At 57.5% G+C, this 24,255-nt stretch overlaps 1 protein-coding gene across 1 annotated transcript; it reads right to left on the bottom strand.

Moving 5' to 3' along the window:
- Positions 1-734: 734 nt before the first annotated feature.
- CNDP2 (carnosine dipeptidase 2) lies at positions 735-22,823 on the bottom strand. The gene is made up of 12 exons (XM_007520576.3): positions 22,805-22,823; positions 18,632-18,723; positions 16,506-16,649; positions 10,410-10,572; positions 9,904-9,992; positions 7,043-7,243; positions 6,695-6,779; positions 5,151-5,311; positions 4,903-5,067; positions 2,093-2,234; positions 1,771-1,918; positions 735-1,156 (listed from the first exon to the last, which is right to left on the bottom strand). Exons 2-12 carry the CDS (start codon positions 18,689-18,691, stop codon positions 1,087-1,089), a joined length of 1,428 nt encoding a protein of 475 aa, XP_007520638.1. The 5' UTR covers positions 18,692-18,723; positions 22,805-22,823; the 3' UTR covers positions 735-1,086.
- Positions 22,824-24,255: the final 1,432 nt, after the last annotated feature.

Below are 24,255 nucleotides of genomic sequence, written 5' to 3'. Positions count from 1 at the left end.
CAACAACAAAACCCAGGAAGCGGCCAGGCAATGGCACGCCTCATAGGCTAGACGTGTGAAAAGGCTCAGAGGAAGAGCCAGGTTCAAGCCCTGGCGGGCACGGTGGAGATGCTCGGCACGGAGCCCTGGAGCTGATGACCCTGGGGCAGATGGAGACGGCTGGGGTGGGTGAGGCCGCTCGCCTGGGAGGGAGGGAGGGAGGGACATGTATGCCGCATTGCAGGGGCCAGTCCCCACACACCAGCTGGGCGGACAGAGGCCCTGGAGAAAATTCTATGCCGGACGCCGCTCACTATGGGAGAAAGTGGGGAATCACGTGTGTGAGGTCCCCGCAGACACAGACCGTCCTTTCTGCCCGAGTTCCTTCCTCTGTGTCCCTCTACTGCCCCAAAGGCTGCTCTGCCTGGCCTTCCCCGAGCGCTGGGCGGGCAGCATGTACCCCCCAGGGCCCACCCCCGGCCTTGCCCACGCCCCACAGCTGCCCTGCTGCTCTCATGAGTCTCCCAGGGTGCTGAGAGCCAGCTGTTCATGGCTGGAGGCACGAGGGCCTCTGGCTTCTCTCGTCCCGCCTGCTCCGGTCTGTTCTCCCCACGCCAACAGCTCGCCCTGTGCATAGCCGCTGGGCTCCCTGAGACAGGACACCTCCCCCCCCCCCAGTGGACGGAGGGACAGTGAGGGACCTGGGGGGCCCACAGGTGCACCCAGGAGAGAGGGAGAGGTGGCAAGCCCTGGATCCCGTTTGTTTATTCAGCGGAGGCCAGTGGCCGAGAGATGACTCCTTCCAGCACAGGAGACAGGGCTGTGGGCGTCGGAGGAAGGGATCAGGACCCTCAGCCTCCAACGCCCTGTCACAGCTTCCAGACACATGACCGCAGAGACGGACGAGACTCGACCTCCCCACAGAGGAAGGACCCTGGGTGTCCCTGAGGATCCTCATAAACCCCAGGCCTGAGCTTCCCCGGGGGCCGGGACTCCTCCATGTGGTGGCTGGGTGCCCTGTCCTGTGGGCCGAGGAGCCACGGTGTCCATAGGGGTGGGGAGGAGGGAGAGCGGGGGTCCTGGGGAGGGGGCTGGCCAAAGGGCCCCTCAGTCCTTCAGCTGCGACACTTCGTACAAGTAGGCGGCCAGCATCTTGGTGCCTTCAATGTAGTTGTGCCTGAAGAGGGGAGGGGGCGAGAGTCAGCGGGGATCCCCGGGCAGCCAGCCCCAGGCAGTCCCAGGTCCTATTCATCCCCGAGTCCTGCTGACCTTCGGAAGACAAGCGCTGGGTGCTGAGGGCTGTTTAGGGGTCCACTGGCCCCTGGACCAGGAGACTTAGCTGGCTGGGACCCCCATCTCCTGCCAGGCACCCCAGCTCTGTCCCCTGCAACTCGCCGTGGCTGAGCCGGACACTCCCTCCCCACCTTGGTGGTTAGAAGACCTTGCGGTGTCCCAGGTTCAGTCCCCGGCATCACTGTCAGCTAGAGCTAAGCAGGGCTCTGGTCTCTCTGCCTCTTCCTGCATTTTTCTCTTTTCTTTGATTAAAATTAGGGGCCAGAGTGTGGTGCACTAGTTTGAGCACAGAAGGACCCAGGCTCAAGCTCCCGCTCCCCACCTGCACTCCACCCCGCAGCCCCCAGAGTGGCCTGTGAGCCCGGCAACTCCACGGCAGGCTCTCGCTCTCGGAGGGCGGGAGCTGAGCTGGGAGCCGAGTGACCTCAGTGGGGGCTTCTGCAGCAGGGGGAGGCAGGGTCGCTGGGGGTCCATGTGTCCTAGGGCCGGTGGCCTCACCTGTTGAGCTTCTCGTTCTGGGAGTGGGCGCCGTCGTCGGCAGACCCCACGGGCAGCAGCATGACGTTCTTGCCTGTGGCCTCCTGGAAGGTCAGTGTCACGGGGATGCTGCCACCCTCGCGGGTCAGGTCCGGCTCCACACCAAACACTGGGGACAAACGCAGGTGGGTGAGGACAGCTGGGCCGGGCCTGCACCGTCCCCAGCAGCAGCCCCAAGGCAGGAGGGTGCCAGCCTGGGACTTGGCTCAGAGCTCCGTGACGGCCCCTGCCCGTCTGCCTGCTGGCCCCTGCCTCTGCCCACCAGCCACCAGGAGGGTCTGACCTGTCTTCAGGGCCTTGCGACCGGCCAGGTAGTGTGGGTGGTTGAAGTCGGACACCCAGGGCTTCCCTCCGTGGCCCATGTATATCTTGAACTTGTTGGGACTCTGCAGTTCCTGGAACTTCTTCGTCAGGTAGCTCGTGACCTGAGCCCAGAGGAGAGAGGTGCCGTGTCACTGTGAGCCCGGCATCTGACCCACAGCCAGCCACCCTGCCCATGTGGCTTGGGGCATCTGCTGCGAGTCTCGTCTACGGTGGCTGGAGTGAGCCTGAGGCCAGTCCACATGGGCTCTGAGGAGGAGTGCATGGGACCCGTAGCAGATCTAGGATGGACCTGCAGTGGGTCTGCAGTGGGTGTGCAGTGGGTCTGCAGTGGGTTTGCAAGTGGACCTGCAGTGGGTCTGCAGTGGACCTGCAGTGGGTCTGCAGTGGGTTTGCAAGTGGACCTGCAGTGGGTTTGCAAGTGGACCTGCAGTGGGTGTGCAGTGGACCTGCAGTGGGTGTGCAGTGGACCTGCAGTGGGTGTGCAAGTGGACCTGCAGTGGGTCTGCAGTGGGTTTGCAAGTGGACCTGCAGTGGGTGTGCAGTGGACCTGCAGTGGGTGTGCAGTGGACCTGCAGTGGGTGTGCAAGTGGACCTGCAGTGGGTCTGCAGTGGGTTTGCAAGTGGACCTGCAGTGGGTTTGCAAGTGGACCTGCAGTGGGTGTGCAGTGGACCTGCAGTGGGTGTGCAGTGGACCTGCAGTGGGTGTGCAAGTGGACCTGCAGTGGGTCTGCAGTGGGTCTGCCGTGGACCTGCAGTGGATCCACAGTAGGCCTTCAGTGGATCCACAAAGGATTTGCAGTGCACCTGCAGTGGGTCCACAGTGGGCCTATCAGCTCCTGTTGCTGGGCACTGCACTATGACCACAGGACCAAGGTGGTGCTGGCAAGGTGTGAGCCCACATCAGAACCCCCGGCAGACTGCGCACACGTTTGTCTAGTTCACAAGACACATCCCCTGGGGCCAGAAAGAAAGCTCACTAGTTGGGCGTGTGCCTTGCCTTTTGGCGACTTGGCTCTGAATCCCAGCACCACCTAGGAGATACTCAGGAACCGGGGGAAGCTCTAGTGCTGTGATCTCTCCCTGCCTCCGTGGAATAAACTCAGCTGAGCCTGGAGGGATGCTTTCACCCAGGAGCAAAGCCCCGGCTTGGCAAAGCAAAATGTTCCCTGCCTCGTTTCCTACAAAACAGTCGGGCTGGGCCAGGAGCTACTGTGAGCAGCATGCCCTCCAGGCGTGAGGCTCTGGGTCTCAGCCCCTGCACCATATGGGCGCTCAACGGGTAGCACTGGTGGGAGAGCCGTGCGGAGTGGAAGGTGTTGGGCTTGGTTTCACGCTGTCCTTTTCTCCTGCAATTTTCCCCCCCTCATAAAAGATAAACAGAAAATTGGGCCAGGAGTGGTGTTGTGCTTGTGTAAGACCCTGGGTTCACTGCCCGGCACTGCATTAAACAACACAAAACCAGAAAACAAGACCTGAGAGGGAGAGATACAGCCCAGGGCCCCTGCGGACCACAGAGCCTCAGTCCTGAGCAGGAGCAGCCTGGACTCCGTTTCCACAGCACCGCTCTCCCCCAAAGGAGGCCGGGTTAACTCAAGGCTGTGGGAGCTCGTCTCTGGGAAGCCTCCCTTTCTGGATGCTTCTGGAACATTCCCGACTCTGCTCAGCCTAAGCCCAGACGTGGCTCTCTTGGGAGCTCACCCAGAACGGGCGTCTGACTGAGGGGCCTGAAGGGAGGTAGTGGGGCCGGCTGACAGGGGCCAGCGAGGGAGGTAGTGTTGGGGACCCCGTGATTTCTAATGTCTGCTCACATGTTGGAGCCAGCCAGCCAGGTAGGAAATTCACTGTCATCTCTGTAGTCCTGACTGCAGCACCAGAGGCGTCCGGCTACTATCAGGGTGAAGAAGGCAGCTGTCAGCAGCCCCTTTGCCTAACGGGAAGCCAGCCTGGTCTGACAGCCCTGAATTATGCCCACAACCTCGGGTAAGGTCAGCATTTGCAGAGCAAATATAGGGTCTGATACGATGACTAGAATCGGAGATGCTGAGTCTGATAACAGAGTGGCTTGCATGCCAGGAGAGAGATTACTGGGCGGGAGAGATGGCACAATGGTTATGCAAAGAGACGCTCATGCCTGAGACTCCAAAGTCCCAGGTGTAATCTCCTGCACCATCACAAGCCAGGGCTGAGTAGTGCTCTGGTAAAAATAAATAGCGAGGTAATTCAATTATTATTCGATTAGATATTGAATATTTATATTTCCGTGGACCCTTCAGGCTTCTACTTGACCCAGCAGTATGCAGCGTGCCCAATAAACACAGGGAGGGAGCGGTCCTCACATGTGCTGCAGATGTGGGCCCTGTGTGCCTGCCGCTCCAGGCCTCCTTCCTCTCAGCACTAAGGTTGTCCTGAAGTTTACTTCTCTTTTAAGATCATCTTTATTCATTTATTGGAAAAAGACAGCCAGAAATCAAGAGGGGAGGGGATGAGAGAGACAGAAAGACACCTACAACACTGCTTCACCACTCGCAAAGTTTTCCCCTTGCAGGTGGGGACTAGAGGGCTCGAACCCAGGTCCTTGAGCATTGTGACGTGTCCTTTCAACCAGGTGCGCCCACGCCCGGCCCCTGAAGTTTATCTCTCAACCCTGAGACTCAACGGAGCTCAGGATCCTGACATCTGGTCCCCAAACTGCAGTAAGGCAGGGCTGCTCCCAGGCCCCACTCTGCACCGTGCCCCTGGGAGCCCACGCCCACCCCCAGCCCCACTCACCTGCTGGCTGACCACCTCGGGGGTCATGTCGGGCACCAGGCGGATGGAGAACTTGCCCACCACCTTGCGGGGGATGACGGTCTTGGCGCCCGAGCCCGAGAACGCGCCCTCGATGCCATGCAGGGACAGGGATGGGTAGCGCCAGCGGTGCATCAGGAGGTCCGTCTGCAGGGCACCGGGGTCAGGGCGAGGTCATGGGCGCGGCCCCCATGCCCCCCCGTGCCCCCCGCTCCCGCCCGGACGCCCACCTTGGAGCCGTGCAGCAGCGTGTCGGTGCCCACGTCCTTGGCGTACTCCTCCAGGTCGAAGTCGATCTGCTCGTAGAGACGCAGCTCCTCGTCCGTCACGGGGGCCACGGCCTCACTGATGCCGGGGATGAGGATGCGGCCCTTCCGGTCCACCAGGCAGCCTGCGGGGGCGGGGGCGGTCAGGTGGCAGCCGGGGGCCAGTCTGAGCCCAGCACCAGGCCTGCGGTGTACAGGGTACGGCTGGGCGGGGAGCGGTGGGTCTTCTCTCTGGTGCTCTAGAATGAGAGCCTCGGCTCGGACGAGGCTCACCCAGCGGAGCATGAGGCCCTGGGTTCGAGCCCCAGCACCATCTGGCAGGCCCTGGGTGGGCTCCGTGCCTCTGGGAGCTGAGCTGAGCTGTGGGGTTCAGGCCAGAGCTCAGGCTGGGGCTGGGGCGGTGGCGCTGGGCACCATGCAGGGCTACGCTTCATGGGCAGTGAAGCAGGGCTGCAAGTCCCTCTCTCCCCTTCCCCTCTTTTTTTTTTTTTAAGTTTATTTTTTATTGTTGTTGATGTCGTTGTTGTTGGGATAGGACAGAGAGAAATGGAGAGAGGAGGGGAAGACAGAGAGGGGGAGAGAAAGACAGACACCTGCAGACCTGCTTCACCGCCTGGGAAGCGACTCCCCTGCAGGTGGGGGTACCCCCTCTTTTAAAAAAATAGTTTACTTATTATTGGATAGAGACAGAGAGAAACTGACATGGAAGGGGGAGCTTGAGAGGGAGAGAGACAGAGAGACACCTGCAGCCCAGCTTCACCACTCGTGAAGCGTCCCCCCTGCTGGTAGGGACCAGGGGCTTGAACCCAATGCGAGTGCTTAGCCAGATGCGCCACGTCCCGACCCCCCTCCTTGGCGCTCTCAATTTCTCTCTGTCCTATCAAAGAAAATAGAAAGGAAAAATATCAAAGAGGAAAAATAGCGGCTGAGAGTAGAGGGCTTGTAGTGTTGGTGCTGAGCCCCAGTGACAGCCCCGGTAGCAGTTAAAAAAATAATAATGGGAGTCGGGCAGTAGCGCAGCGGGTGAAGCGCATGTGGCACAAAGCACAAGGACCGGTGTAAGGATCCCAGTTTGAGCCCCTGGCTCGCCACCTGCAGGGGAGTCGCTTCACAGGTGGTGAAACAGGTCTGCGGGTGTCTGTCTTTCTCTCCCCCTCTCTGCCTTCCCCTCCTCTCTCCATTTCTCTCTGTCCTATCCAACAACGACAACAACAATAAAACAACAAGGGCAACAAAAAGGAATAAAAAAAAAGTAATAAAAAATAATGATTTTGAGAGAGGGAGAGAGGTGGGCAGAGGCCCTGAAGTGTACATGGAAGCCATCATGCAATAGGAGAAGCCTCACCCCACCTGGAATATTTCCATCCTGAGGCGCCAGGTAGAGGCGCCGGGGACGGGCACAATCACAGTGTCTCCAGGAGGGTCACAGGGGTGAGGGGGAGCCTGGAGGGACAGGAGGAGGCGGGGACCCTCACAGCGGGAGGCTGGCACCCCACCCCCACGCTCACCCATCAGTGCGATGAGGTCAGTCATGGCCTCGTGCACGGAGCCGCCGTACACGCCCGAGTGAAGGTCCTTGTCACTGCAGTCCACCTGTGGGGACAAAGGCCACACTGCAGGGCGGCAAGAGCAAAGGGCATGTCTGGATGGGGCCTGGTGGCAACAGGGGACATGTGGCCACGAGGAGGGGACGGGGGAGGGAGGTGAGGGGACACGGGACATGGGACACGGGGATAGAAAGGCAGGGGAGACAACATGGATGGTGGGGTGAAGGGACATGAGGAGGGCAGGCCCACAGGCAGGGCATGGAGGGCCCTCGGGGAGGCAGGTGGGCACAGAGCCAGCCAGGCCGGTACCTCAATGAAGAAGTAGCAGATGCCCCGGAGGCCGTAGGTGATACAGGGCTTCTTCTTGCCCAGCCAGTAGTTGTCGGAGATGCACACGTAGTCCACGTCCCGGAAGAAGCTGTCCTTGCGGGCGAAGATGAGCTCGTCCAGGCCCTCGGAGCCCGACTCCTCCATGCCCTCCAGGCAGAAGCGTACGTTCACTGGGATCTCCTGGGGGGGAGGGGGTGTGCCGTCAGCTGGGGACTCGGCCCGTGCGGCCTGGCCTGTCCTGGCCAGGGATCCCGAGCTGTTCTCAGACGGCTCCCGGGGGCAGGGGCTGCTGGGTGGGCATCCAGGCTTGAGCCCGGGCAGCCACGGGAGCACCCCGGCACAGAAGCTCCTGTCCGTGGTCCCCCCCACCCCACAGCCCTGGCCATCCTGGGAGTGGATGGAGTCAGGTGGCCTCTGCCTCTGCGAACCAGACAGACAGCTGAGAATGCTGGATATGGGCACAGCAGGCTCTGGGGGTCAGGCTCTAAGCAAAGGCTTTCTCTCAACCTGCTGCAGAGACACACAAAGAGAGAGACAACAGAGCCCTGCTCAGCTCTGGCTCATGGTGTTGCTGGGGACTGAACCTGGGGCCTCAGAGTCTCTGGCAGGAGGGCCTTTGTGCAATAACACCGTGCTGTTCCCCAGGGCCTATTATTATAATTATTATTACTATTATTTACCCAGAGCCCTGCTCACCTCTAGCTGATGGTGGTGCTGGGGATTGAACCTGGGACCTCAGAGCATTTTTTTTTTCTTTTGCCTCCAGGGTTATTGCTGGGCTCAGTGCCTGCACCATGAATCCACTGCTCCTGGAGGCCATTTTTGTTCCCCTTTAGTTGCCCTTGTTGTTGTAGCCTTGTTGTGTTTATTATTGTTATTGTTGCTGTCATTGTTGTTGGATAGGACAGAGAGAAATGGAGAGAGGAGGGGAAGACAGAGAGGGGGAGAGAAAGACAGACACCTGCAGACCTGCTTCACCACCTGGGAAGCGACTCCCCTGCAGGTGGGGAGCTGGGGGCTCGAACCGGGATCCTTATGCCAGTCCTTGCGCCTCGTGCCACATGTGCTTAACCCGCCTGACCCCCAGCAGGACAGCCTTTTACAAAACCCCTGTGCTGTCACCCCTTCCTGAGCACCTGCATTTTTAGACTTTTGGCAAGGGAGTGAATACTTGGAGCTCAGGGTCACACGTACCAGCTAACTGAAATACAGGTCCATCTACGTGTCCATTTTTTTTTTTATTTCCTTTTTGTTGCCCTTGTTGTTTTTATTGTTGTTGTTGTTACTGATGTCATCACTGTTGAATAGGACAGAGAGAAATGGAGAGAGGAGGGGAAGACAGAGAGGAGGAGAGAAAGACAGACACTTACAGACCTGCTTCACCGCCTGGGAAGTGACTCCCCTGCAGGTGGGGAGCCGGGGGCTCGAACCGGATCCTTACGCCGGTCCTTGCACTTCGCACCACATGTGCTGCGCTACCGCCCAACTCCCCATGTCCATGTTTTTAAGGAAGTAGTGCCAGCCTTGCACCAGTGAGGTACTGCTGGGTGGCCTCCTGGGCCCACGTTGCCTCTGAAAACACTCTATTTTTAGAGGAAGAGATAAAAGGAGGCAGAGAGAGAAAGAACAGCACTAAAGAGCCTCTCCACCATCCACGGAGCTTCCTGAGTGCAGCCGTGGTGCTCCCATGTGGAGCTGGGGTCAAAGTCAAGGAGGAAGGCACTCTCCGTGCTGAGCCACGTCCCAGGTTCAGGAAACAGGGCTTTACAAATAACACTTTAATGGTCCAGGAAGTTGTTCTGCTGGTGGAATACTGGATTTGGGGGCCAGAGGTTCTGGGTTCAAGCCCTGCCCTCATACCTGCCAGAGCTGTTTGCCTCCTCTCTCTCCCACCTTCTCTCTGTCTCACGTGGGGTAAACTCACCCTCTTCCACGTGGGATAAATAAAACAAATATTTGGAGGAAAAGAAAGACCAGTTTTCTCATTTTTCAGGCAGGTAGGAGCTGAGGAGAGAACACAGGCTGGGGGGGCCAGGTGGTGACGCACATGTCACCATGCTGCAGGACGCGGGTTTGAGCCCCCAGCTCCCACCTGCTGGGGATGTTCCACAAACTGAAACAGGACTGCAGCTGTCTCCCTCTCTCTTTTAAAACAAATACTTTCTTTATTTTATTTTAGTGAGAGAGATACAGAAAGAAAGAAGAGGAGGGAGAAGGGGGAAATGGAGAGAGAGAGAGAGAGAGAGACAGCTAGCCAGCCTCAGGCATGAGAGTCTTCCAGAAGCACTATGCTGTCTCCCCAGTCTGCCTGTCTGTCTGCCTATGTATCTGTCTGTCTTCTATTTTACCAAGCCCTGCTATCTATTATCCGTCTATCTATCATCTATCTATCTATCTATCTATCTATCATCTATCTACCTAGCATGCATGCATCTCTATCTATCTATCTATCTATCTATCTATCTATCTATCTACCATCTCTACCTAGCATGCATCTGTCTGTCTATCTGTCTGTCTTTCTTCTATTTTCCCGAGCCCTGCTGAGCTCTGGCTGATGGGGGTACAGGGGACTGAACCTGGGACCAAGGAGCCTGAGGTGTGAAAGCCTTCTGCAGAACCACAGTGCTGTCTCTGTCTCCCCGTCCACCCCAGGTTCTGTCTCCCTCAGGTGGGGCTCCTGCCGTATCAGCGGCACTGGGACCTCTGAGTTGGTTCAAGGTGATGCTGGATGCTGACCCGTGCTGATGGGAGGGACTCGGCCGTGGCCCCCGCCCCTCAGGAGCCCTCCGCTCTTCTCCAGCTGGGTATCAGGGCTGCGGGGAGGTGGGCAGAGGACCCACCTGGCTGGTTTTCTGGAAGGCTTCCAGGGCGTTGATCCAGCCGGCCACGGGCCCCTTGTCGTCAGTGGCACCCCGCCCATACAGCTTGCCTGCAACGGGCCGGGTTGGGGGCACGGTCAGCGTCTGAGGGGCCTCGGCACACACCTACTACCGGAACCCTCAGGGCTGGCTCTGCAGCCCCCTACACCGACGCCCATTCCACGCCGGCCCAGTGACCCCCGTGCTGAGCTGGGAGGGACTCGGAGCCATTCAGAAACTGTGCTCCACTCTGGGGTCCTGGAACTGGGTCCTGACATCCACCCTGGGGTTCCCCCCCCCCACCCAGAGCCCCAGGCCCTGTCCTCACGGTCACGTCCACCCTGGGGTCCTCCCACCCAGAGTCCCAGGCCCTGTCCTCACGGTCACGTCCACCCTGGGGTCCCCCCCACCCAGAGTCCCAGGCCCTGTCCTCACGGTCACGACCACCCTGGAGTCCTCCCACCCGGAGCCCCAGGCCCCGTCCTCACCATCACGCTCCACCAGTGTGAAGGGCTCGCTGTCCCAGCCGTCCTCCAGGGCCGCGGGCTGCACGTCCAGGTGTCCATAAATGCACACCGTCTTCTTCTTGGGGTCCGAGCCCAGTGTGCCCAGCAAGATGGGGGGCAGCGGGATCTCTGAGCCGTCGGGGAGCTGGAGGGGTGGGGGCGGGGGAGGGGCATGAGCGGCTGAGCCCTCTGCTGGGACCCCGGGGCCATGCTGCCCAGTGCTGGGAGAGGCGGCTCACTTGGTAGAGTGCCCGTGTCACCCTGCTCCCCATCTGGAGGGTCTGAGTCCTGGGACCACGTGGACTGGTGAGGGGAGCTCCAGAGGTGGGTGTCGGGTGTCTCTCCTCTCTCTCTTCCCCACCCCCAGATCAAAAGAATGAGAACCGGGCCCAGGGTCAATGGTGTCACCGACAGCAAGTTCCCCAAAGCCACCCTAAGTCCACAGCAGCACCGTGTGTCACAGCCCAAACATGGAGGCAGCCCAGGTGTCCAACAACAGGTGAGTGGCTCAGAAAGCTGTGGTTTACAGACACAATGGAATACTACTCAGCTGTGAAGAATGAGGAAGTCACCTTCTTCCCCTCCTCTTGGATGGAGCCTGAAGGAATCCTGTGAAGTGAGATCAGCCAGAAAGAGAGGAGGATGAAGATGGGCTGGTCTCACTCAGGGACAGAAGTGGAAAAATGAGAACAGAAGGGGAAACTCCAAGCAGGACGTGGACTGGGTCTGGTGTCTTGCCCCAAAGTAAATGGGCAGAGAGGAGGTGCGGAGAGGTGGGGGGTGTTTCAGCTCTTTTTTTTTTTTTATAATTGCTAAATCTTGTTGGTTGATTGATCCTCTGAGCCATATGTAATGTTCAAGCCTATCTTTTATTACTTTATTATTATTATTATTTTTTTGTTTCAGCTCTTGGTACAGGATGATGGACCTAATCTGGGGGGAGAGTGTGTTGCAGACACCTGTCTTGAATTGCACCCATGGACCAACACCATCCTGTAAACCATGAACCTCCCAAGAAAGAAAGAAGGAAAGAAAGGAAGAGGAAGAGAGAGCAGGTCCGAGAGAAAGCTCACTGGGTGGGAGCCTCCTCTGTCAAGCACAGGACCTAAGTCTGAGCCCTGGCACCCCATGGGGGGGGGTAACAATGGAAGGAGACAGCTTCAGTGCTGCGATGCCTCCCTCTGAATGAAGACAGTGGCCTGGAGCAGTGACACTGCACAGGTGCAAGGCTCAGACTCCACCAAATCAATCAATCAATCATCATCAGTCAGTCAATCGAGTCAAGCCCAGAGCTGGTGCAGTGCTAACGTGCTAGACCCTCAGGCTGGAGGCCCTGAATTCTACCCCTCCCCTCCCGGTGTCACATGTGTGAGAGTGCCGCTCTGATTGTCTCATTAGTAAATAAATTTGGGGGTTAGGCGGCGCTGCACCTGGCTGAGTGCACACATGACCGTGCGCAAGGACCCAGGTTCAAGCCCGCCCTAGCCTGCAGCGGGGGAGCGTAAAGAGCAGTGCTGTCGGGGTCTCTTCTTCGGACTTCCTCAGCTTCTATTAGAGAAAAAGGATGAGGGCCGGGTGGGGGTCACTCAGGTGAGCACACACACCACCACTCGGAGGGACCCAGGTTGGAGGCCCCACTCCCCACTGGTGGGGGTGACGCTTCATGAGTCTAGCTCCCTTCCCCTCTCAATTTCTCCTGGTTCCTATCACATAAAAAATAAGAAGGAAAAAGGATGAAATAATGGCTGCTGGGAGTGGTGGATCTGTTGTGCAGGCACTGAGCCCTAGCAACAACACTCGTGGGAATAATGATAGTAATAATAATAATAGGAGGAGGAGAAAGGGGTCAGGTGGTGGCACACTTGGCTGAGTGCGCACATTACAGTGCTCACGGACTCCGGTTCAAGCCACACCCTCCCATTCCCACCTGCAGGGGGAAAGCTTCATGAGTGGTGAAGCAGGACTGCAGGTGTCTCTCTCTTTCTCCCTTTCTATCTCCCTCTTCCCTCTCAATTTCTGTCTTTATCAAATGAATGAATTATACACATCTCTGTAATGGCCAAGGGAGTGGTGTAGTCATGTGTGTGTAGGCAGTGAGCCCCAGGGACTATCCTGTTGGCAAATCAATAACAATCCATAATAAATGCCCTTCGGGGGCGTTGCTCCTGGTAGCCTCACTCTCTAGGGCCCAGGGCACAGGCTGGAGGAGCACAGCCTCGAGCCCCACTGCATGCGTCTCGGAACCCTCCACCTGCCCCCGCCAGTCCCAGTCCGACCCCACCAGTCTCGCCGGCATCCAGCTGACTCATGCTTCCAACTTCCTCTCTGAAACAATGGCTGAAGCCCACCCGGTCCAGCCCCCTAGCAGGGCCCCTCTGGGGAGATCCTGGAAGTCACCTGGGGTGAACCCCCGCAGGATCAAGCTGAGAGAGGCACCCTGACCGGGAGGGAGGGTGCCATCCCCGCAGGGCCTGACTCCATCTCTGGCGCTGCTCACGGTGTTTCCATGGGGGCCGGGTCTTGGCCCGTCTGGTCAAGTGCAGGTCACCAGGCTCAAGGACCTGAGTTGGAAGGCCTGCTCCCCACCTGCAGGGGGATGTTTCAAGAGTGGTGAATCGGGTCTGCAGGTGTCTTTCTTCCTCTCTAGTTCCCCTTTCCTCTTTAATTTCTCTCTGTCCTAACAAAAAAAAATAGCCACCAGCAGCAGACTCATCTTGCAAGTACCCAGATGGCAGTAAAAAAAAAAATTAAATCAAGTCTCTGTTATACAGGCTCCTGCACAGCATATGGGCCCCAGATCAAACCGATGGTTTACAGTTAACCGTATTTACACACTTTCCCCATATGTGGGAGCTGTCTTCCTGGATCCAGCTTTCTAGTCCTATTTCCAACTCTGACACCATCTCCCCAGACAAAACCTTCAGCCCACCTGCATGTTAGCTGTCAGGCTCAGGCAAAACTAGTAAAGTCATGGGCCCCTTGGAATAGACCTAAAATAGACCTACTAGCTTTCTCCAAAACGGAGACCCCAAACAAATCTCCTCTGCTATATTCTTGCCTTTAGGTTCCTGAATATTAAGCAATCTGTCCTGCTTTATATCTTAATGCTTTTCAGCCACCATGTGCAGATGCTGCCATGACGCCATCCTGACCTCCCTGGGCAGACGCCCTCCCCCATGTGTCCTGGAGCCTCCCCTCCCCAGAGCCCTGCCCCACGAGGGACAGACAGACACAGGCTGGGGGTGTGGATCCACCTGCCAACACCCATGTCCAGTGGAGAAGCAATGACAGAAGCCAGAGCTCCTACCTTCTGCTCCCCATAGAGAATTTGGATCCAGACTCCCAGAGGGATAAAGAACAGGGAAGCTTCCAGTGGAGGGGAGGGGACACGGGAATCTAGTGGTGGGAACTGTACCCTTCTTATCCTATCTGATCCATACTTTTTATTTTATAAATTAATATATGTAAGAAATAAATAAAATAAAGTCTCCATACAGATAAGTGGCAATAGCATCCCAGGTCTCCAAAATAAACTGTGGCGTCACACCCAGTCGGCTCTCTGCCCTGGAAGGCGGAGGCCACGGCCCACACCCACCCTCCTGTGAGTCCCTGCCCAGCCCCAGGGACAAGGCCGGGACCTCAGGGTCCCCGAGGACGCAGCCCATGCCAGCTCACCCCACTGTCGCACCCCCCAAGCTGGGATGCCGGGCATGGGCCCCTCTCTGGGACCACCCTCGGGAGGGTCTCCCCCACACCCCCAGAGAAGTTCGCCCTCCTGAGCTGACTCGGGGCACTTCTGTCTCTGCCAGCACCCCTTTCCCGGGCTCCGTGCCCAGACTTTCTTTTTCCTTTTTTATTTTTTGCATTGTTAGAGCCTTGCACACGTGACACCCCCATGCCCAGACAACTCTCTCACTCCAGAAGACAGACAGACAGAAGAGAGACCACAGCACAAGTGTGGTGCCAGTGCTCGAACCCTGTCTGCTTGAGCTGTAAGACAGGTGCCCTGCCAGCTGCCCTCTCACTCCTCCCCCACCCCCTGGCACTAGTCTTTCTTTCTTTTTAGTTTTCCTATTTATAGGGTAGGAACAGAGAGAAGTTGATAGGGGAGAGGGAGTTAGAGAAAGAGACAGAGAGACATCTCCCTGTTTCACCATGCATGAAGCTTCCCTCCCTTGCAGATGGGGAGCGGGGGCTTGAACCCGGGTCTTGGCATGGTCACATGTGTGTGCTCAGCTAGGCGCACCACCCCCTGGTCTCGCCAGTGTCAATCTTTCTGTTGCACAAAAAGTGACTCCGGGTTTATTTCCCAGAGGGAGAGACAGCTTGGCTGGGAGGCACCTGCTCTGCTCTAAGCAAAGACCTGGGTTGGAGGCCCCGGCCCGGCTCCTAGGAGCTCTGCGGCCCCGGGGAAGCTCCCAGCTGGTGGAGTGCTCCCGCTCCCTCTTTACTGCCACCAAGGTTAGCGCCAGTGCTGACACTAGGAACCCAGCCTCCCAGCCATTAGTTCTTTTCTTCTTTTTCTATTTTATTTGATAGGAGCAGAGAGCAGCTGAGAGGGGAGTGGGAGAGCGAGAGAGACACCTGCAGACCTGCTTCACTGCTCGTGAAGCTGCCCCCCTGCAAGTGGGGTGGGGGTGCTCAAACACAGATGAGAAGGCCAGGGATCTGCCTGCGGTCACAAGCCATCTCAGCCACATGCCCAGGGTGGGCCAAGGAGCCCCCTCTGCCCCCTTCTCTGGGGACCCACTGGTAAACGTGGCAGGACGTGGCCCAGGGCAGGTCAGAGGGCACTCTGGGGACAGGGTAGCCTGGTGGTGTGGGAGGTGGCGAAAATGGATGAAGTGCTGGACCCTTAGGCGTGAGGTCTGGGGCTTGCACCCCAGCAGTGATGTGCCAGAGTGGCTCCCTCTCCCTCCCTCCCTCTCTCTCTCTCCCTCATAAATCAATCACAGACGCCCCACAAGGCTCTGGTGTCCCCTGGAGGCCTGCCAGGGCCTCACACCAGGGCCTGTGCTCACAGCAACCCAGACGCCTCTGGCTGAGCTGTCTCTTCAGCCCTGGCCAACGAGTCCTCAGTCGCCCCCTGACTCATCTGTAAACGCCTTGGGTGCGAGCCCACACGGAGATCGCGGGACCCCAGACGCTGACCTCAGCGGACATCACCTGAGCTGCAGATGATGACACAGGAAGCAGAAGACACACGGCCACGGCCACAGCGCTGACCCCCTGCAGTCACGGGGCAGGGTGGAGGGAGACCGCTCTGTTGGCGGCGGGAGTCAATGAGACAAGTTCCTGGGTCTGGTCGGAAGCCTGGGCTGACTCTCCCAGGAGACAGACGGACAACTGTAAGATACCACTTCACCCTGTGAGGCCGCCTGCTGCACCGCAGGGAGGGATGTTAGTTAGCTCAGGCCCCGTGGAGAGCAGCTCCTCCCCTGGGAACTTATCTAGAGCAAACAAAGACACCTCTCTGGAAAGACCTGTGCACAGCTATGCCCACAGCAGCACCATCTGTAATAGCCAAAGCCAAAATGCCTAAGGACAGATGAGTTGTTAAGCAAGGTGTGCTGTATGTGTACAATGGAATACCATGCAGCTGTCAAAAATGATGAGGTCACCTCCTCTGCCATCCTTTAGACAGACTGAGATGAGCAGCGCTCTGGGAAAAAGAAATAAAGGAAGGTCTGTAGAGAGCTCACCTGGGAGGGAGGTGAGCCAGCATGGGTGACGAAGGTTCGAGCCCCTGGCCCAGAACACGGGAGCACTACAGCGGTGGGGGAGGCCTAGGGCGGGCGTCAGGGAGGCTGAGGGCCAGGAGCTGAGGCCTTGCTCTGCTCACACCCATGGGTGCCCTGCAGGGGCCTGGGTGACAGACGGCCACAGGGGCTGCCGGCTCCCCACGCACCACGCCTGAGTTCTCCTCCCCGCCCAGCTGAAGACCCACACAGCTGTGGGCACTGGAGTGGCAGGCTCGCAGGCCTGAGGACCTGGGTTCGATCCCCGGCACCGTGGATGCCCAAGCACCGCTCCGGCTCTCTCTCGCCGGCCGAGGGCCCGCGGCCACGGGGTGCCCACCTTCTGCTTCCCGATGTCCACCAGCTCCACGGAGCCGCCCAGCTGCTGCACGTCGGCGGCGGCCACCTCCATCATCCTGCGGACCTCGCCCCTCTTCTCCGGCCACGCCGACACGCTCTGGATGGCCACCCAGTCAGCCAGTTTCTGTGGGGGGGAGCCACTCGTCAGACTCCAGCCTGCGCCTGCGGTCTGCCCCTCGCAGCCCCACCCTGCCTGGCACTGAGTGGAGAAGACGGCAGGGCCGGGGAGGTGGTGCGATGGTTCCGTGAAGACTCTCCTGCCTAAGAGCCTGAGGTCCCGGGTTCAGTCCTCAGCACCACCGCCAGCCAGAGCTGAGCAGGGCTCTGGGTAAAATAAGTAAACCAACAACGACGATAATAACAGCTAAGGGGAGAGAGCACAGTGGTTCTGCAACAGACTCTCCTGCCTGAGGCTCTGAGGTCTCAGGTTCAATCCCCAGCACCGCCGCAGGCCAGAACTGAGATGTAGTAAAAAAAAAAAAAAAAAAAAAAGAATAAAAAGAAGTGGTTCTCTGTGTGCTCATGCCAAGACATAGACACATTTAAAATAGGCCAAGCTGGGGAGACAGCTCAGCAGGAGAGCACAGGGCTTGCATATCTGAGGTCTTAAGTTCAATTCCCAGCACCACACAGGACAAAGCTGAGGGGAGTTCTGGTGTCTCTCATAAAAAATAAATCCTTTAAAAAGTTACAAACAAAATATGCCAAAGGCGAAATAGCTCTTAAGATCTATCAGGAGAAGTTGTAGAGTGGATAGAAATCTTGAATCAGCTTTGCTGTGTCTCCAAACAATTAAGTTTCCCTGTCCAACACACACGGGGAAGGTGGCTTCACTGGCAGAGTGAAGGCCTTTCGTACCTGAGGGCCCGGGTTCGAGACTCAGTACCACATATGCTTGGGCTACTCTCTCTCTCTCTCTCATAATTAAGTAAATAAATCTTCAGAGAAACACATCTTTAAAAAGTAAAGAAGTTTATTCTGCTCATCCAGAAGCGTAGTTTGCAGCCATGAGAAGGCAGACTCCTCACAGCCTCAGAGCTTCCTCTAGCACACGTAGCACCGCCCATTTGGCACTGGGGTTCAGATCTGAGCTCGGTGTATGACAGGCATACACTCTACCCGCTGAGATATCTCTCCTGCCTGAAGTGTTTGCTCACCATTTTTAATGATTTTATTTATTTTTACTTGGGGGGAGGGGATTCATGGTTTACAGTCAATAGAGTTGTGGATACACGTGTAAAATTTCTCAATTTTCTGCAAATCACGCTCACTCCTCAGCAGTTACCGTTTTTTAAAGTTTATGTTATGTGCTATTTCAATGGAAGAGACAGAGAAAGAGAGAGCCCAGAGCCCTGCTCAGCCCTGGCTGGCGGTGGTGCTGGGGATTGAACCTGGGACTGAATTCAGCACCTCAGGCAGGTGGGTCTTGCAGAACCACTGTGCTGCCTCCCCGGCTCTTGTGACGTTTTGGTTAAGTGTAACGTTCAGGATCTCTTCTTAGACACTTCCAAGCAAGCGCTACAACATGCTGACTGAATTATTTTTTAAATATTTATTTATTCTCTTTTGTTGTCCTTGTTGTTTCATTGTAGTTATTATTGTTGTTGTTGTTGATGTCTGTCGTTAGATAGGACAGAGAGAAATGGAGAGAGGAGGGGCAGACAGAGAGGGGGAGAGAAAGACAGACACCTGCAGACCTGCTTCACCGCCTGGGAAGCGACTCCCCCGCAGGTGGGGAGCCGGGGGCTTGAACCGGGATCCTCATACCGGTCCTTGCACTTTGCGCCACCTGTGCTTAACCCGCTGCGCCACCGCCCGGCTCCCCACTGACTGAATTCTAACCCACCCTGTGGTACAGTCACTGTCACAGCTCCCAGAAGCCAAGCCGCCTCCCTGCGCCCCCACCCCTGCCCTCACCCCTGCCTGGTCCTCCGCAGCCAGGGGCCCAACCTCCTCAGATGCCCCAGAGAGCGGAGCCCCCACCCTTCCCTCACACCGGTCCTGGGCTTGACCCCAGCTGCACGGAGCCTCCAGACTTGCTGGGGAGTCCTCCCCCCACCCCCACCTCGACAGGGCTTGGCTGTCCGCCCCAGCAGGGCCCCTCACCTTGACGTATCGGTCCTGGTTCTCGTCCACATATTTGAACAGGGCGCTGAGGGCCGACATGTCGCTGGGTGCAGGCAGCTGGAGAGAAAGTGCTGGAAGGAGGCACAGAGTGAAGTGGCAGCTGGCTCAGGCGGCTGGGAGAGAGAGTCGGTCCAATCACATGGGCCCAGGGGCTGCCCTGCCCTGGGCTGGGCTGGAGTCTGGACTAGGGAGGGGGGAGAGGCCACGGGGCAGGTGGCTGCAGCCCCCACCCCGGCCCCGCCCACCCGCCCAGGCCCAGGGATCAGATCAAGATCAGAGATTTAACTTCCTGACCACATCCACCCACCCGCATGGGTTAGACTGGCTTATACATTCAGTTCCCTCTTCATGTTCTAGAAGGTTCCTTACTTCCCTCGAGAGGAAGTAACCACTCCCAGGGACTCAGCAGAAAAATGTCACAGCTGGCCACCCTGCTTCAAACCCATGGGCAGTCAGCAAAGCCCGGGGAAGGGGGGGACTCAGTTTAAGAAAACATCATTTGAGCAGAGAAGACAAAGAAGGAACCATAAGGGGGCTCTGAGGTCCCAGGATCAATTCCCAACGCCACCATCAGAGAGAGCTGGGCAGGGCTCTGGGGGAGAAAAAAATGGGGGGGGGGGTGAGGGGGTAGGGAGCAAGCAAATGTCTGAGTCTTCCTGAGACTTGTGAGAAGTCTGGGTAGTGGGAAGATGGGGGTAGATAGCATAATGGTTCTTCTTCTAGCGTTTGCCCAGCATAATGGTGATACAAACAGACTCTCATGCTTGAGGTTCCAAAGCCCCAGGTTCAAATCCTGCATCACCATAAGCCAGAGCTGAGCAGTGCTCTGGTATTAAATAATAATAATAAATGAAACAATAAATTTAAAAAGGGGGGTGGGCAGTAGTGCAGAGGGTTAAGCACGCATGGCGCAAAGCGCAAGGACCGGAGTTAAGGATCCCGGTTCGAGCCCCCAGCTCCCCACCTGCAGGGGAGTCGCTTCACAGGTGGTGAAGCAGGTCTGCAGGTGTCTGTCTTTCTCTCCCCCTGTCTTCCCCTCCTCTCAAGATCTCTGTCTTGTCCAACAACAATAACAGCAGCAGCAATAAAATGGAAAAAATGGCCTCCAGGGGCAGTGGATATGCAGTGCAGGCAGAGCCCCAGTGATAATCCTGGAGGCAAAAACAAAACAAAACAAAAAAACCCCCACAACTCTGGGAGGTGGGAGGGTGGGTCATGAAAGTTTGGTCGTGGGTATGGAACAAATTTAAAAAATAAAGGAAAAAGGAAAGAAAGATAGTTCAAGAAATAACAGAAAAGAAAGGAAGGAGAAATGACCTTCTACGAAGACCTGGAAAAGGAAGTGCTCTTCTCCCCAAGGCACTTCCTTCCTCCTATGCTTTTATTTTTCTCTTTCACTTGATGTCTGTCCAGACAAGAGGGCGAGACGGAGAGGAGAGACCCCACAGCAAGGCTCCACCGCTCATGAAGCCCCGCCTGGTGCCTGGTGCTCCCTATGCTGCTGGGGGCTGGGACCCGGGTCCCTGCCAACCGTAAGGTGTGCGTCCTACCGAGACAGCTTGCCGAGCCCACATCCGCCACCCTGGCACTGCTCGGCTCTGGCTGGTGGTGGTTCCGGGGACTGGACCCGGGGCCCAGAGCCTCCACAGGAGAGGTGTCTGCAGGACGCTGATGCTCTCGGCAGCCCCCCGGGGCACTCTCTAACATGCTGCTTCTCAGGCCCCGTTCCAGATGGGGACGCCAGCACGTGTGTCATGGAGGGTGAGGACCTGCTAAGCGCGCCTGGGCCTCTTCTGGCCCCTCACTGCCGAGCAGATGAAGCAAGTGGTGAGGTTCAGTGTGGTGGCCCCACAGGGACACCGCAGCCTCCCTCCGGCCCTCCCAGTGGTGTGGAGGTGGGCAGCCCCCTCCCCTCCTTCTCTCTGCCTCCAGGGTGGCTGCTGGGGCTCGTGCCTGCACTACAAATCCACTGCTCCTGGCCGCCATCTTTTCCCATTGTCATTGCCGCCGTGATTGTTTTTTTTTTAATTTTATTTATTTATTTATTTATTCCCTTTTGTTGCCCTTGTTGTTTTATTGTTGTAGTTATTATTGTTGTTGTCGTTGTTGGATAGGCCAGAGAGAAATGGAGAGAGGAGGGGAAGACAGAGAGGGGGAGAGAAAGACAGACACCTGCAGACCTGCTTCACCACCTGGGAAGCGACTCCCCTGCAGGTGGGGAGCCGGGGGCTTGAACCGGGATCCTTAGGTCGGTCCTTGTGCTTTGTGCCACCTGCGCTTAACCCGCTGCGCTACCGCCCGGCTCCCCCACCATGACTGTTGTTGCTGCTGTTGTTGGCCAGGACAGAGAGAAATTGAGGGGAGGGGAAGACAGAGAGGGACAGAGACACAGACACCGGCAGACCTGCTTGTGAAGCGACACCCCTGCCTGTGGGAGGGGGGTGGGGGCCCAAACCCAGATCCTTGTGTGCTTAGCAGGGTGTGCCACCGCCCTGTCCTCCCAAAGTGACTTCTCCTCCCTGTGCCAAGAGCCTGACAGGGCGGCAGGTGAGCTCTTGACCGTGGGCCGGGGGACTTGGTTCTCCAGGCCGACTCAGCACCTGCCGGGCGGCGTCCTCATTTGGAAGAGCTGGTGGGAAGGCCCCAGAGGCTGGCCAGGCATTTCACCTTAGTCAGCTGTCCGTCTGTCCCGAAACCTTAGTGGGGACGCTACGTCTCTAGGGGCGGAAATCTCGCCACACGGACAGTGTGTCCACGGGGGGGGGGGGGGGGGAAGCCTGGTCACTAGGCGCCACCGGTCAGGGACCCCCTGCCCCGGGGGCCAAGCACTGCCCCATCCCAACTCGCTCAGGGAAAGACCAGTGGGGGTTGCAATCCCCCCATGAGTTGTTCTTTAGAGAAGCTAGATTCTTTTTTATATTTATTTATTTATTCATTTATTTATTCCCTTTCATTGCCCTTGTTTTATTGTTGTAGTTTTTTAAAAGTTTTAAAAAAATATTTATTTATTCATTTTCCCTTTGTTTTTGCCCTTGTTATTGTTGTAGTTATGACTGCTGTTGTTATTGATGTTGTTGTTGTTGGATAGGACAGAGAGAAATGGAGAGAGGAGGGGAAGACAGAGAGGGGGAGAGAAAGACAGACACCTGCAGACCTGCTTCACCGCCTGGGAAGCGACTCCCCTGCAGGTGGGGAGCCGGGGGCTCGAACCGGGGTCCTCAGGCCGGTCCACATGCGCTTAACCCGCCGCACCAAGCCCGACTAACTAGACTCTTTTTTTTCATGATCATTTTGCTGAGCCCCCTGCAGGTGGGGAGCCGGGGCAGCCCGACCCCGACCCGCAGACTCTTTCCTTGGGCAGTTTGTCCACAAAGAGTCGCAGAGGTCAGGGGTGTGTGCGGGTCCTGCTAGCCCGGCAGGTGTAGCCCCTTCTGCACGCGGACCCGGGAGGAGGCAACCGGCCTCATGAGGACTCTGGCTGCCCCGAGGGGAGGGGAGGGGAGGGGAAAGGAGGGGAGCGGAGTAGAGGGGAGGGGCGGGGAGGGGAGAGGAGGGGAGCGGAAAGGAGGGAAATGGAGGAGGAGGGGAGAGGAGGGGAGCGGAGGGGAGCGGAGAGGAGGGGAGCGGAGGGGAGAGGAGGGGAGAGGCGGGGAGGGGAGGGGAGGGGAGGGGAGGGGAGAGGAGGGAAGAGGAATGGAGGGGAGAGGAGGGGAGCGGAAGGGAGGGGAATGGAGGAGGGGCGAGGCGGGGAGCGGAGGGGGAGGGGGAGGGAGAGGAGAAGAGGAGGGGGAGGAGGGGAGTGGTCTAGCCGTCAGCCGACCGCTGGGGCCGATCCTGACCCTGCGGAGACCTCCTGACCCCCGACCCCGGATCCTCGGCTCCGTGACCCCCGGTGCAGACCCCTCCCCCTGCGACCTCTGACCCCGCCCCCCCATCCAGCCTCCCCCGCGGACCCCCACCGGAACCCGGGTCCTGCTTCCCGGCTACGCGGGGTCCGGTACCCCCGGGCTCCCTCCCCCCAGGCTCGATCCGGGTCCCTCACGGTCGCCCTGGGTCCCCAGCAACCTCAGTCCCTCCCCTGGAGCCCGATCACCACCCGACCCGACCCCACCCACCAGCCCGGGCCCACCGCGCCCGCCGGAAGCCGCTCACCCGTCGCCGCGCCGCTTCCGCACCACGCGATCAAGCCCCGCCCCCGACGGCCTCCCGCCAATCCTTGGCCGAAACGTATATGTCCCTCGCGCGTAGACACGCCCCTCGCGCGCGGGGGCGGGGCTTGTGGAGCCATGGAGTGGGCGGGGCCAAGCGGGCTGGGGGAGTGGGCGGGGCCAAGGCGGACTGGAGTGGGCGGGGGCACGACGGGCTGGGGGAGTGGGCGGGGCCAAGGCGGCGGGGGGAGTGGGCGGGGCCAGGCCGGGCAGGTGGCCTTGGCTCCCTAAATGGGATTACAATTTTGAGCTTATTTGCAGGGCGCAGCCCGGAGGGGCAGGGTTCACACATCAGAGCAGCTATGTTATCACTTGAGACCTGACCCTCGGCTTCCCCATCCTGACAGCAGTCCTCAGAGTCACAGAATCTGGCCAGAAGTGGACCCTGCAATGGTTTTTTTAAATATATATGTTGGGTGGGGGAAATAGCATAATGGTTATGCAAACAGACTGTCATGCCTGAGGCTCCTAAGTCCCAGGTTCAATTCCCCGCACCACCATAAACCAGAGCTGAGCAGTGCTCTGGTGTTTCTCTCTGTCTCTCTCTGCATCTCTCTCAAAAATAAAATAAATAAAAATATTAAATATATATATATATATTTATATCAGAACCTTGCTCAGCTTTGGCTTATTCTGGTGCTGGGGATTGAACATGGAGCCTTGGAGCCTCAGGCCTGAATGTCTGTTTGTATAACCACTATGCTGTCTCCCCTGTCCACAGCACTCTTAAATGGCAGAAAAATTGACATGTTTAATAATGGCAAGGGATATACTCTACCATGTAAAAATGGCAATATATATAATGTAGATCTATAAGACATGAACATATATTAATTTTCAAAACTAGTCGACTTTATATTCATTATAAGAATTAAGTCTGAGGTACTGAGGGTTGGTTATCATGTGTTAAGTACTTCTTCTAGCGTTTGCCCTTCTTCCGTAGCCAGTCAACAGCGTCAGGTTGAGCCTGATGTCAAGTTTCGAGACCTCCTTTGAATCTGGAGAGGTGGCAGTCATTGACTATGTGGGTCATCGTCTGTCTGGAGCCGCAGGGGCAGTTCGGGTCGTCTCTGGCTCCCCAGCGATGGAACATAGCGGCGCACCGGCCATGGCCTGTTCGATAGCGATTGAGGAGGGCCCGATCATAACGTGCTAGGTCAAAGCCGGGTTGACGCTTGCAGGGGTCTGTGATGAGGTGTTTGTTCTTTACCTCAGCTGACTGCCAACTCTGTTTCCAAGAGTCTGGAACAGAGAAGTTCAGTGTAGGCGTAGGGGACCAGATTGGGTGACGAGACGTCAAGCGTTGGACAGGGTGGGCGAAGATCTCTGCGTATATTGGCAGGTCCGGTCGAGCGTAGACGTGGGAAATGAACTTAGATGATGCCGCATCCTGAC

This window comes from Erinaceus europaeus, unplaced genomic scaffold (genome assembly GCF_950295315.1).
Source record: "Erinaceus europaeus unplaced genomic scaffold, mEriEur2.1 scaffold_652, whole genome shotgun sequence".
NCBI lineage: Eukaryota > Metazoa > Chordata > Mammalia > Eulipotyphla > Erinaceidae > Erinaceus > Erinaceus europaeus.
The sequence above is the reverse complement of the archived record's forward strand: the minus strand, read 5'-3'. Positions and strand labels throughout refer to the sequence as shown.

Bases quoted from the DNA above. Each gene is read 5' to 3' on its own strand.
- CNDP2 (XM_007520576.3), bottom strand. From the start codon at position 18,691: ATGTCGGCCCTCAGCGCCCTGTTCAAATATGTGGACGAGAACCAGGAC. The intron at 2,235-4,902 runs GTGAGTGGGGCT...CTCTGGGCTCAG, and splicing joins CCGAGGTGGTCAGCCAGCAG to GTCACGAGCTACCTGACGAA. The intron at 1,157-1,770 runs GTGAGGCCACCG...TCCCCTCTTCAG, and splicing joins CAGAACGAGAAGCTCAACAG to GCACAACTACATTGAAGGCA.